The sequence below is a fragment of the Gigantopelta aegis genome, chromosome 11, assembly GCF_016097555.1.
Source record: "Gigantopelta aegis isolate Gae_Host chromosome 11, Gae_host_genome, whole genome shotgun sequence".
Lineage (NCBI taxonomy): Eukaryota > Metazoa > Mollusca > Gastropoda > Neomphalida > Peltospiridae > Gigantopelta > Gigantopelta aegis.
In genome coordinates, this window is record NC_054709.1 from 24,670,714 (window position 1) to 24,685,498 (window position 14,785).

General features: G+C 41.4%; 1 protein-coding gene across 1 annotated transcript in view; it reads left to right on the plus strand.

Annotated features, from left to right (window-relative positions):
• Nucleotides 1-7,849: 7,849 nt before the first annotated feature.
• The window catches only part of LOC121385106, a 31,543-nt gene continuing 24,607 nt past the window's right edge, over nucleotides 7,850-14,785 (plus strand). The window contains exons 1-2 of the mRNA XM_041515642.1: nucleotides 7,850-8,019; nucleotides 8,072-8,220. Coding sequence (XP_041371576.1) covers nucleotides 7,850-8,019; nucleotides 8,072-8,220 — 319 coding nt within the window. The remainder of the gene's footprint in view (nucleotides 8,020-8,071; nucleotides 8,221-14,785) is intronic.

The window sequence follows — 14,785 nt, forward strand, 5'->3', positions numbered from 1 at the left end:
ACATATTTCATTTTTTTTTGTCTTTAAAATACTCCACCTTCCGTAATGATATACTTTTCTGCGTGAAATTGATGCCAAACACGTGCAAACGCACAACCGGTATAACTGCTAGTAGCAGATGGAGACGTACGGTGTTTAGTGAAATGGGCCCCTGGTCTGTATTTTTCAACGAGTTTTACTAAGTTCTTTTTTTTAGACTCTTTTATTTAAAATAAATTAATGGTGTCTATGTGACAGAAGGTTGAATGAACGAATGTATAAATGAATGAATGAATGCATGAATGAATGAATGTTTAACGACATCCCAGCACGAAACACACGTTTGATGCATACTCCTACAGATGAAAATAGAATGCCCAGACAAGTAGTGGGTTTTTTTTCTTCAGACAGATGTAGGATGTTTTATCCTACAGACAACTGTATGATGGTTTGTCCTACAGACGTATGTGCTACCTTCCTGGGAGTGGTAGTCCTCCTACAGACACCGCGTATTTCTGTCCCACTACCTTACATCGAATGTCTATGAAGTATTTTTCGCGCAAACTGGTGGCTTTCGTAAATAATTAAGAAGAAATTATTGAATCAGTATTGTTTCAATATGATATGCTGTGTCATTAACTTAGGGATTTCGCTACATGTCATAAGCAATGGCGGCCCCGCCATCTCTTAAGACTCATTTCCAATACGCCCGCCATCCATTGGCAGCGATAGTAATATCCGCCATCCGTTTATATAGGCCGCCATCCAAAATCAAAAGTCATGCCATCGTCTTGAACTACCAGTTACCTGGTTCATCGTCGTTTACAAGACATTTTCGAAGTACTTGTACCCTGCAAATCTTAGGTACCATGCCTTCCTATAAGTGGAACCAGCTCTACCGATTCCCTCCATCTATTTCCTGAATACTGGAGAGACCGCTAATTAAATACTGAAACTAGTAGTTTTGTAATAGAAAGTACACCCAGTCGTTGTATCTATTGTTACCATGTAGGGTTGGGTTTTTATTTTTTTTATTATTATTATTATTTTTTTATTCTTTTCTGTAGACAAAGACTGTATTGTTTTGGAGAGAAACCTAGACCTACACCCAGAGACAACCCGACTGAAATAGCTTCCCCTGCTGTTATTCAACCCGCCGACACCAACCCGTCTCCTGCTGGTGAAGGAAATTATGAGAAACTTGATGACATCAGCCATACTTCACAAAACACATACGAGAACACACCTAGACAAGCAGAACATGTCTATTCTGGTTTACACACCGAATACTACAATGTGACACAATCAACAAATAACGTAGATCCTTAAAGGGACAGTTCTGAATTTCACTACCATTGTAAAATGTTTGCGACCAATAGAGCCTTTTCGATGACGTAACATACAAATTAAATACATTTTTCTTATTTAAAATATCAGTGTCTTTATTTACAAGATGTTTGTTGTTGTCCTATTGCTTGTAGTAGCCCAAACCGGATTTTACTTACCAATAATTTCGTACGTACGAACAAATATATATCACAAATTAAAGTAAAAACTGAGTGCTACAAACATTAGTATACGACCGCAAGCACACTCGATATAAAGATACTGGTATTGTAAACAACCAAATGTATTTAGTATGAAATATTAGTCGCCAACAGGGCTCTGTAATCACAAACATCTTACAATGGCTGCAAACTCAGGACAGTGCCTTTAATTAGTAACATCTTACAATGGCTGCAAACTCAGGACAGTGCCTTTAATTAGTAACATCTTACAATGGCTGCAAACTCAGGACAGTCCCTTTAATTAGTAACATCTTACAATGGCTGCAAACTTAGGACAGTCCCTTTAATTCTGGTACTCGTCTTTTGTAGATGGTTTTTCTGACACTTGCTCCAAGGATTGATTTTCTTGAGACTTGTGTCTATAAAATGACTCGTGCCAGAAACTATTAATACAGGCTAGGTACTAAATAGTTAAAGGTTTGTTTTAAAGTTTATTTTGTTTAACGACATCACTAGAGTGCACTGATTTATTAATAATCGGCTATTGGATGTCAAACATTTGGTAATTTTAAAGTATAGTCTTAGAGAGAAAACCTTTTTCCTTTAGCAGCAAGGGATATGTTGTGACATTTATGTTGGGAATGTATCCTTTGGATCCCGTGACAAGAATGGATTAATAAAAAAAACACATCTGACATTTAACATGACAAAAGAAAATATTATTTTATAATAAGTAATAACAAGGAATAATGATCCGATTAATGTTATAATAATAATTAAATCACTAATATTTAAAAGACAATTTTAGTCATATGTACCCAGTTTATAATGCATTCAAAGACATTTGAGAGAATACCACACTTTTGCCTATACCAAATGTTATTGTGAAAAAAAACAATTGGTGAGTTTGTCATGATTTGCCCATTGGGCTATTTCTCGCTCTAGCCAGTGCACCACGACTGGTATATCAAAAGCCGTGGTATGTGTTATCCTGTATGTGGGATGGTGCATATAGATCCCTTGCTGCTAATCGAAAAGAGTAGCCCATGAAGTGGCGACAGCGGGTTTCCTCTCTCTATATCTGTGTGGTCCTTAACCATATCTCCGACGCCATATAACCGTAATTAAAATGTGTTGAGTGCGTCATTAAATAAAACATTTCCTTCCTTCCTTCCTTTGTCATGATTTATTTACAACATAACTTGCGTACAATATAGTGTTAATGTCATACCTACTTAGCACGTATAGAAAATGATATGATACGAATGTATTGAAGTTGATCCATGAACGTTCGATATATATGTGTGGTGATGTACTGAAATTTGTTGACAACTATAAATATCTAGGTCATATTATAATTATATGCAAAAACATGAAAGACGATAAAGACATTAAACGACAGTATAGAACCCTTTGTGTGCGTGCAAACATGTTGTTGCGACGATTTGCAAAATGTTCAAAATGTGTTAAAACAGAATTAATTATTTGTTAATTATTGTAGTAATTTGTACGCGGGTGCATTATGGGTGAAATTTACACAGGATACCATGAAGGATCTTAATATATGTTATAATAATGCATACCGATGGATGATCGGACAACGACGACCATACAGTGCCAGCAAGATGTTTGTCAGTCATCGAGTGAAAAACTTTGGCGCTTTACTTCGCTTAACAGCATATTCGCTAAAGAGCAGAATTAAAACAACCTTAAACGACCTACTGCGGTCGTGTACGTCAAATCTGTATGCCTATCATAATAAACCATCAACATTCAAATTAACACAACTGCTGTCCAGCGACAATTCAAAACAGCTAATTAAATTGTGTAAGTAGTTGAACACTGCTACCACGCATAGAACAGACAACATTGATACATGACATATGTTATTATATTGTATATTATTGCAATGCATGTATTACCCATTTACTATAGAATGCAACCCGATGCTACATACCATTCCCCGAAATGTGCACATTATATTATTTTATATATAAATATGTATGTATGCCTACAAAATGTATATTTTTTGGCAAAAATAAAATATATGTTTAGAAAAATCTCTGGCACAAGTTACTGTATACTATGTAATTAGTTTTGTATGTGATGTTTATATATATTATATGGATCACTGATCTGAAATAAAAAAATATTATTATATTATTATTATTATTATTATTATTATTATTATATTGTTTTGTTCTTCTGTACCAAAACATGGTAAAATAAAAAAAATATATTACACACGTATATACATGTACAAGTATGTTCATGTATATTATATGCTCCATCCCACAGACGCGATAGTACATACCACGACCTTTGATATATCAGTCGTGGTGCACTGGCTGGAACGAGAACTAGCTCAGGTAGCATACAAAGGCTGTGTTTTCAGGAAAATATATTATGATAATACATGGCGCAGTGATTAGCCCATCTTGTTTAAGACTGGGTTCATATTCAAATACTGGCATCGGTAGTGTAGTGATTAAGCCGTGTGTCGTGAGTCTGGTAGGTGCTGGGTTCATATTCAAATACTAACATCGTTAGTGTAGTGATTAAGCCGTGTGTCGTGAGGCTGGTAATTACTGGGTTCATATTCAAATACTGACATCGGTAGTGTAGTAATTAAGCCGTGTGTCGTGAGGCTGGTAGGTGCTGGGTCCATATTCAGATACTGACATCGGTAGTGTAGTGATTAAGCCGTGTGTCGTGAGGCTGGTAGGTGCTGGGTCCATATTCAGATACTGACATCGGTAGTGTAGTGATTAAGCCGTGTGTCGCGAGGCTGGTAATTACTGGGTTCATATTCAAATACTGACACCGGTAGTGTAGTAATTAAGCCGTGTGTCGTGAGGCTGGTAGGTGCTGGGTCCATATTCAAATACCGACATCGGTAGTATAGTGATTAAGCCGTGTGTCGTGAGGCTGGTAGGTGCTGGGTCCATATTCAGATACTGACATCGGTAGTGTAGTGATTAAGCCGTGTGTCGCGAGGCTGGTAATTACTGGGTTCATATTCAAATACTGACACCGGTAGTGTAGTAATTAAGCCGTGTGTCGTGAGGCTGGTAGGTGCTGGGTCCATATTCAAATACCGACATCGGTAGTATAGTGATTAAGCCGTGTGTCGTGAGGCTGGTAGGTGCTGAGGTCATATTCAAATACTGACATCGGTAGTGTAGTGATTAAGCCGTGTGTCGTGAGGCTGGTAGGTGCTGAGTTCTTATTCAAATACTGACATCGGTAGTGTAGTGATTAAGCCGTGTGTCGTGAGGCTGGTAGGTGTTGAGTCCATATTCAAATACTGACATCGGTAGTGTAGTGATTAAGCCGTGTGTCGTGAGGCTGGTAGGTGTTGAGTCCATATTCAAATTCAAATACTGACATCTGTAGTGTAGTGATTAAGCCGTGTGTCGTGAGGCTGGTAGGTGTTGAGTCCATATTCAAATACTGGCATCGGTAGTGTAGTGATTAAGCCGTGTGTCGTGAGGCTGGTAGGTGCTGGGTCCATATTCGAATACTGACATCGGTAGTGTAGTGATTAAGCCGTGTGTCGTGAGGCTGGTAGGTGCTGGGTTCATATTCGAATACTGACATCGGTAGTGTAGTGATTAAGCCGTGTGTCGTGAGGCTGGTAGGTGCTGGGTCCATATTCAAATATTGGCATCGGTAGTGTAGTGATTAAGCCGTGTGTCGTGAGGCTGGTAGGTGCTGGGTTCATATTCAAATACTGACATCGGTAGTGTAGTGATTAAGCCGTGTGTCGTGAGGCTGGTAGGTGCTGGGTCCATATTCAAATACTGACATATTTAGTGTAGTGATTAAGCCGTGTGTCGTGAGGCTGGTAGGTGCTGGGTTCATATTCAAATACTGACATCGGTAGTGTAGTGATTAAGCCGTGTGTCGTGAGGCTGGTAGGTGCTGAGTTCGCCTCCCGGTACCGGCTTACGTGCAGAGTACGTTTTAAGGCCACATTTGTGTCTAAAACCACTAAACCGACTTCTATCTCACTAACTACTGATCATTAACCCACTGTCCTGGAAAAACAGCTCAGATAGGTGTGTGCCCAGAACAGCGTGCTTAAATCGTAATGTAATCTTAGGTTAGCAATTTTTATACAAATATTTCAACACTAGATTACGTTGAATTAAGATATGAATGAAAACACCAAATGAGTGCTGGAAATCTTGTTAAATTTTGGTTACCCATGACAACGTACATAATGCTAGTTGGTATTAGAGTAAACAATAGGAAAGGATATGCACATGTAGTGGTGTATTCTGTACTATGTACCGTTTTGCGTACATTAGTCTTATTTGCAATATGAAGTCATGCATTTATATTTATCGCATGATAATTATGTTTTGGAGAACTATTTTGCTAAAACAAAAAGTTTGTTTGGTTTAATAAAACCACTAGAGCACATTGATTAATTAATCACCGTCTATTGGGTGTAATACATGTAGTAATTTTGCTAGAATAAAGGTAGCAGTATACAGTTAACTCCCTTGTGTACCCGAAAAGAGTTCGCTTGTTGGTTTTGCACATATCCATGTTTGAAAGTAAAGTAAAGTTTGTTTTATTTAACGACTCCACTAGAGCACATTGATTTTTTATCTTATCATCAGCTATGGGACGTCAAACATATGGCCACTCTGACATTGTTGTTTAGAGGAAACCCGCTGTCGCCACATAGGCTACTCTTTTACGACAGGCAAGGGATCTTTTCTTTGCGCTTCCCACAGGCAGGATAGCACAAACCATGGCCTTTGTTGAACCAGTTATGGATCACTGGTCGGTGCAAGTGGTTTACACCTACCCATTGAGCCTTGCGAAGCACTCACTCAGGGTTTGGAGTCGGTATCTGGATTAAAAATCCCATGCTTCGACTGGAATCCGAGCCCAGTACCTACCAGCCTGTAGACCGATCTCCTAACCACGACGCCACCGAGGCCGGTATATCCATGTTTGAAGGCTAATAATTTGGAATATTTCAATTTCTTAGTGAAAGCCAAGGAGTTACTTTTTAAAATGACAATTGGTTTTTCACCTGAAGTGCAAACGGTTTAGCTGTAATGAGGCTTGGTATTCGTGCACCGGGTTTTCCGTGTGACAAAAGTCGGGCGCGATCAATTTGGGTAATTTTCAAATCAGCTGATTTTTGTGAAATATTTAATAGCTAAACCTTTATTCAAATGATGATTTTTGTAAACTTTGATGGGCAGAGTTTCCATAATTATATGTGTCATATCCGCCAACTCCCACTTGAGTGTGGATTGTATTATCAAAACTGCGCACAAAATCACGACGTTCGGGCATAAATCTCAACTGAAGATTCACAAATGACTGGTCTTATACAAAAAAAAAAAAACGAACAAACAAAAATAACAGCAACAACAATTGTTTATATATAGCACCTGTTATTCCCAGGCGGTCAATGACGTTCGTTGGGAGTTATGCTGATGTGGGTGTCGCCTCTCTCTCTCTCCGTGTCCTTTCACACAGATGCGCGCTATATCCACTTAGCGTCGCCCTATTATTACAATAACAAATTATGTTTGGTAACAAAAATTTATCACGCGTGTCGTGTCGTGTCGTGTCGTGTCCTGTCTCTGTCTCTGTCTGTCTCTGTCTCTGTCTGTCTCTGTCTCTGTCTGTCTCTCTCTCTCTCTCTCTCTCTCTCTCTCTCTCTCTCTCTCTCTCTCTCTCTCTCTCAAGCTGGCCCAGCAAAATATAAAAAGTGCCATCAATATAAGAACACTGACAGTGACTAAATGATAGATAACTCCCAAATGTTGCCGTCTACTTAGACTGATTTAAATGGATGTCAAATAACACGTCATTGTGAAAAGGCAGTCGCATGTCTCTCAATATTTTGAGAGATTCTTTTACAGAAGTTATTCAAAAATATACTAAAAGGCAAAACTTATTATGACATGGATTGTTTGGAGTAATATATTTGTGAATGGATTTATGGATGTAAACCTGAGAAAATGTGCATGAAACAGCTTGAAGAAATGCAACCAAGCAGTTGTTGCAGCGATTGCATGCTTTGTGCAAGAAACAAGGAATATTCGGGAGAAATACTGTCCACCATAAAAGGTCAGACATTCCGTCGCAAATCATTGCCACTCTGCCAGAAGTAAGAAAAACACCATTAGTGAACTGGTTGATGCAGTGAAAATGACAAATGCCGAGTCATAGGGATGCTTGAATCTAGGACCGCGCAGCGTGACGTCGCACGTCAACGTCCACAGAAGCACCATATGGCACTTATGGCAACGATATCAACAAAACAACCAGGTCAGGGACCATCCCCGTTGCGGCCGACCACCCGTGACAACCCCTCGCCAAGACAAATGGATCCGAACCACGCATCTGCGAATCGGGTTCCAGTCAGCAACTCTCACAGCCCGTACCATCCCGTACGCATCTACGGCATCCGTGCAAGACGCCCAGCCAATCCTGACGCCAGAACATCAACGTCGACGTCTCCAGTGGTGCAGACAAAACCTGCGATGGACAGCACGTGACTGGAGACGTGTTGTCTTCATTAATGAATCCCGTTTCCTTCTCCACAGATCTGACGGCAGGACAGCTGTCTACAGACGTCAAGGTGAACGTTACGTCACGCCATGTGTTCTTGAAGGGGGTCGTTTTGGAGATGGTGGCGTTATTATATGGGGTGGAATTGCAGCCACCGGTCGGACCCAGATGGTTGTGATTGAAGGCAATTTGAATGCTTGGCAGGGCGTTTGCCCGAAGAAGGAACTGTTTTATTTAACGACGCACCCGGAACATATTTTATTTACGGCTATATGGCGTCGGACATTTGGTTGAGGACCACACAGATATTGAGAGAGGAAACCCGCTGTCAGCACTTGCTTTTGTCCGAATTAAAAGAAAATACCCGAATCTGTATAACAACATTTTATTCATGTTCGCATTACTACCAGACAGCTATATAGGGTTTGCAAGCGAATCGCTACGCAATTTTACATGGATTACAGAAAATTTTGAAGGTAGAATGATGGACTTACATATTAAAAAGGTCTCAGGTTAGCACATTTTGCCCAAATATCTGTATAATGTTTGCCCGAATTTGATGTTTTTCTCCAGCACTAGGGGGGCAGTTCCCCCGCTCTCTGTCCCCTGTCTCGTACGCGTATAGGTAACTCCTTGTTTGTCCTACCCTGAGTACATATAGAATAAAATTTGATTTGTGCCCTACTTGAGACTGTGGTCCCCTCATTAGATTAGTGTGCCCTCACTCCAGATATCGTTCCTATGGGCCTGACTATTTATTCTTTATTTTTTTCTGTGTGCTGTTCAGTGTTCAGGTAGTACTAAACCAAATAACTTCCGTATGGGTCAAAGTTCAAGGTGAAACCCAACTTTTGATAGAGCCGTTAACACCACAAGTCCTGTGATTGGTGATAAATGTGAGTTGGTCTGTAAAAAAGGTGGTTTCATCTGGGCAAAAACTGTATGCAATTTTATTTTATCTAGTACCACTGTGTCAAGTAGCCTTGTGCTTCAAACATGTATGGGGTACCTGTAGAAAAATCACTCAAAGTTTGTGCGGAACTAGGTAGTCATAGACGCTACTCTATATCTCTGAAATGAGCATCTTGACCCCCATTTTTTTCTTACTCACTTTAAGGGTGAGGGGTGGTAGTATTTATATCTGCGGTGTTTATGTCGATTGATACGCTGCAGGTAGGAGTTTTAGCCACACACGTTACTATTGTCGTCTATGGGATTTGATTTGGTAGTATACACCCTTCACTGATGTACTTCAACTGTAAAGAGGTTTCGACTGAATAAAAAGATACGATAAAATATTTCCTTTTTTTCAGGCGCATGTTTATTTACAAAACCAACGTGCAGCTTCGCACACGAGGTCGATTCTACTGTAGTTATCCAATTATATATATATGACCCGGGTATCTTCACAACGATACTTCCTTGTCGCATTCACTGGGTGTCATGGCTGACGTCAAGTGGTTGTGTCGTCTGCCGTCGGCTGTAACTGGTAAAACATTTACATTATTGTTAAAGGGACATTCCTGAGTTTGCTGCAATTTTAAAGATGTTATCGACTAACAGAGACTTGTTAACGATTGTAATTACGTATCAAATATATTTTTCTGCATAAAACATTAGTGGCTGTATATTGAACGTGTTTCTGGTCGTTTTAATATTTGTACCAGGTTAAATTTTATTTTATTTCCTAAATTATATTTTTTTCGTCCGTACGAAATTATTCGAAGACAAAATCCAAATATTAAGACGTCCAGAAATACATTGAATATACAGACACTGATATTCTAAACAAAACATATATATATATATATATATATATATATATATATATATATATATACTCTTCAAAAAAAGAAACGCAAAAGGGTACAAATGGGTTATAACTCCGATTTTATGTTTCCTACCGATTCATGCTTTGTGAATATAAGGTCATTGCATGTCCCAAACACATTCCCCACGGTTACGTTCGATAAAACGCAGCTACTGTACAATAAAGTTCCAAAATGTGAATATTCGCAAAAACGCAGCCACGTGCAAACCATGTCACCACTGCACGTGCGTTGTCTGCACGTGCAACATGAACACCGACAGTATAAAAGTGCAGGGTGTTCGCTTGCCTGGCCTCTGTATCTGGCCGACAGTTGACAATCCAGGACATGCCACGTCTCAGTGAACCGCAGAGAAACAATGCCATCGGCCGACTAGACGCAGGCGAATCCAGAACGGCCGTTGCCAGGACATTCCTTGTGTCCCCAAGCACCATCTCCAGACTGTGGGACCGTTACCAGCAACATGGATCAACACGTGACCTCCCTAGATCCGGTCGACCACGGGTCACTACCCCCGGGCAGGACCGCTACATCCGGGTATGCCACCTTCGGGAACGATTGACTACTGCCACCTCCACAGCCGCAGCAATACCAGGTTTGCGCAGGATATCCGACCAGACCGTACGGAACCGCCTACGTGAGGTAGGAATTCGTGCCAGACGTCCAGTTCGAGGTGTCATCATAACACCACAACACCGTCGACTCCGACTGCAGTGGTGCCAGATTCATCGACAATGGCCTCAACTGCGATGGAGACAGGTGTGGTTCAGTGACGAGTCCCGATTTCTGCTCCGACGTCATGATGGAAGATGTCGCGTGTATAGGCGTCGTGGTGAACGTTATTCGGCAAACTGCGTGCAGGAAGTGGACAGATTCGGCGGGGGTAGTGTCATGGTGTGGGCAGCCATCTCACACACTGGCAGAACTGACCTGGTCCACGTGCAGGGCAACCTGAATGCACAGGGCTACATTGACCAGATCCTCCGGCCACACATCGTTCCAGTTATGGCCAACGCCAACGCAGTGTTCCAACATGACAACGCCAGGCCTCACACAGCACGTCTCACAACGGCTTTCCTACAGAACAACAACATTAATGTCCTTCCTTGGCCATCGACATCACCGGATTTGAACCCAATTGAGCATCTATGGGACGAGTTGGACCGACGCCTCCGACAGCGACAACCACAGCCCCAGACCCTGCCCGAGCTGGCAGCAGCCTTGCAGGCCGAGTGGGCCACCATCCCCCGGGACGTCATCCGTACTCTGGTTGCTTCAATGGGCAGGCGGTGCCAGGCAGTTGTCAACACACGCGGAGGCCACACCCGGTATTGACTCCAGATGACCTTGACCTTGGTGGTGTGTCCTATCACTTACTCACAATGGACTAGAGTGAATTGTGAACAATCCTGCAACATTTGGTAATTATAGGACTCGCCATTCAATAATTAAATCAATTCTCCAAATGTTACGACAATGTGGTTTTGCGTTTCTTCTTTTGAAGAGTATATATAGAATTATATATAATTATCAATTATTGACCGTCATTGAGGGCAATATCATGTTTTATGGACCGAAAATATTGATTTTTTTTATGTAATATAGATAGATAGATATAGATAAATAGATAGATAGATAAATAGATAGATATATAAATATATATATATAAATTTAATATGTAAATATATATATATAAATTTAATATGTAAGTTTAATCGTAGAAATATTTCATTAGTCGGAAACATCTTACAATACAAACTCAGGAATGCCCCTTTAATGGTGGGGCGTGGCGTAGCCCAGTGGTAAAGCGCTCACCTGATGCGCGGTCGGTGTTGGGTCGATCACTGTCGGTGGGCCCATTGGGCTATTTTGTCGTTCACCCAGTGCACAACGACTGGTATACCAAATACCGTGATATGTACCATCATGTCTTTGGGATGGTGCATTTTAAAATACCCCTTGCTGCTAATCGAAAAGAGTAGCTCATGAAGTTGCGACAGCGGGTTTCCTCTCTCAATAGCTGTGTGGTCCTTAACCATATGTCCGACGCCATATAACCGTAATTAAAATGTGTTGAGTGCATCGTTAAATAAACCATTTCCTTCCTTCCAATAGCCGATGATTATTAAACCAATGTGCTCTAGTGATGTCGTTAAACAAAACAAACTTACTTTTTGTTGATAATGTTAAAAAAGTATATATGCTAGTTGTCTACATTTAGAAGTAAGAGTGATGAACGGTCATTTATAACAGCTCGCTTGATGAGCGATGACACACAGGATCGATCTCTCCCGTTGGACCAGTTGTGATATTTTGTTTTTACAGAAAAAAAGAAGAAAAAAATGTTTTATTAAACGACGCACTCAACACATTTTATTTACGGTTATATGGCGTCAGACATATGGTTAAGGACCACACAGATTTTGAGAGGAAACCCGCTGTCGCCACTACATGGGCTACTCTTTCCGATTAGCAGCAAGGGATCTTTTACTTGCCTTTCCCACAGGCAGGATAGCACAAACCATGGCCTTTGATGAACCAGTTATGGATCACTGGTCGGTGCAAGTGGGTTACACCTACCCAATGAGCCTTGCGGAGCACTCAGGGTTTGGAGTCGGTACCTGGATTTAAAATCCCATGCCTCGACTGGGATCCGAACCCAGTACCTACCAGCCTGTAGACCGATGGCCTACCACGAAGCCACCGAGGCCGGTAATTTTTTTTTTTTTTTACAGAAATTATTCAAAAATAGAAAATGTTTTGCCATGACATGCAAAAGTGATTAATGGTGTGTTACCTTTGACATTTTTATTATTGTTATTATCAGCAGGTTCGTTATCAATAGGCCTACGGGCTACCATTTTTGTAGGGGGGGGGGGGGGGGGGGGTGGGTGGGTGTTACAGGTTGGCTTTTGCCCGAATTAACAGAAAATGTCCGAATCTGGATAGCAACATTTATTCATGTTCGCATTACTACCAAACAGCTACATAGGTTTGCAAACGAATGCCTACGCATTTTTATATAGATTACATCTAATTCTGAGTAGAATGAAGGAAATACATAGTAAATAGGTCTCAGGTTAGCACATTTTGCCTGAATATCTGTATAATGTTTGTCCGAATTTGATGTTTAGCGCCAGCACTCACCCCCCCCCCCCCCCCCACCTCTATTCCCACCACCCCCACCCCCACTCCTGTCCACCACCTGTCTCGTACGCTTATGGGGTCGTAGGAGCCGGGAAGCGGTAGGCCAGTGCTCCCTCCACTTACGGAAGAAAACTAACTCATTGTTTGTCCTACTCTGTGTAAATATATAATAAAATTTGACTTGTACCCTCCGCTCCTACTTGATACTGTGTTCCCCTTATTAGATAGTGTGCCCACATACACACTCCTGACATCGTTCTTATGGGCCTCATTATTTATTTAGTGTGTGTATGTGTGCGTGCGTGTGTGTCTGTGTGTGTGTGTGTGTCTCTGTGTGTGTGTGTGTGTCTGTGTGTGTGTGTGTGCGTGCTGTTTAATGTTCACTCATGTACATTAATGAACAAGGTCTCCACTGAATAATAAGATACAATAAAATATTTCGTTACTTAATCACAGCTTTCTTTACAAATCCAACCCGCAGCTGCGTACAGAGTGTTGAGTTTACTGTAGTTATCCAGTTACATATTACCTGGGCATCTTCACGACGATACTTCCTTGTCGCATTCACTGGGTGTCATGGCTGCCGCTAAGTCGACTTGTCGTGTGCTGCTCTTAGTTCTTGTCGGGATTTTTCTTCTGCTGCCGGCTGTAACTGGTAATACATTTACATTATTCTTACTAGTGTGGCGAGATGTAGCCCTGTGGTAAAACGCTCGCCTGATGCGCGGTCGGTGTTGGATCGATCACCGTCGGCGGGCCCATTGGGCTACTTTGTCGTTCCATCCAGTGCACAACGAATGATATATCAAAGGCCGTCGTATGTGCTATTATGTCGGTAGGATGGTGCATATAAAATACCCCTTGCTGCTAATCGAAAAGAGTAGCCAATGAAGTGGCGACATCGGGTTTCCTCCCTCAATATCCGTGTGGTTCTTAACCATATGTGACCGGCCCCGGTGGCGTCGTGGTTAGGCCATCGGTCTACAGGCTGATAGGTACTGGGTTCGGATCCCAATCGAGACATGGGATTCTTAATCCAGATACCGACTCCACACCCTGCGTGAGTGTTCCGCAAGGCTCAATGGGTGTAAACCACTTGCACCGACCAGTGATCCATAACTGGTTCAACAAAGGCCATGGTGTGTGCTATCCTGCCTGTGGGAAGCGCAAATAAAAGATCCCTTGCTGCCTGTCGTAAAATAGCCTATGTGGCGTCAGCGGGTTTCCTCTAAAAAACAGTGTCAGAATGACCATATGTTTGACGTCCACTAGCTGATGATAAGATACAAAAATCAATGTGTTCTAATGGCGTCGTTAAATAAAACAAAGTTTACTTGTTTTTAACCATATGTCCGACGCCATATAACCGTAATTAAATGTGTTCAGTGCGTCGTTAAATAAACCATTTCCTTCCTTCTTCCAATAGACGATGATTATTAAACCAATGTGCTCTAGTGATGTCGTTATAACTTTATCGTTTTATTGATAATGTTAAAAAGGTATATATCCTAGTTGTTTACATTTAGATGTAAGAGTGATGAACGGTCAGTTGTAACAGCTCGCTTAACGAGCGATGAGAACTAGAATCGATCTCTCTCGTTGGACCCTTTGGGTTATTTCCTGTTCCAACCAGTACAGTTATGCTAGGGTCATACTGTCAACGGTTGCGACAAAGTTGGCACACTCGACAGTTGCGTTGTGCTTTCCACAACCATCGACTTATGACAGGTGCGCTCAGATTAACAACTAATGGGTTATATGACGAGAATCGAG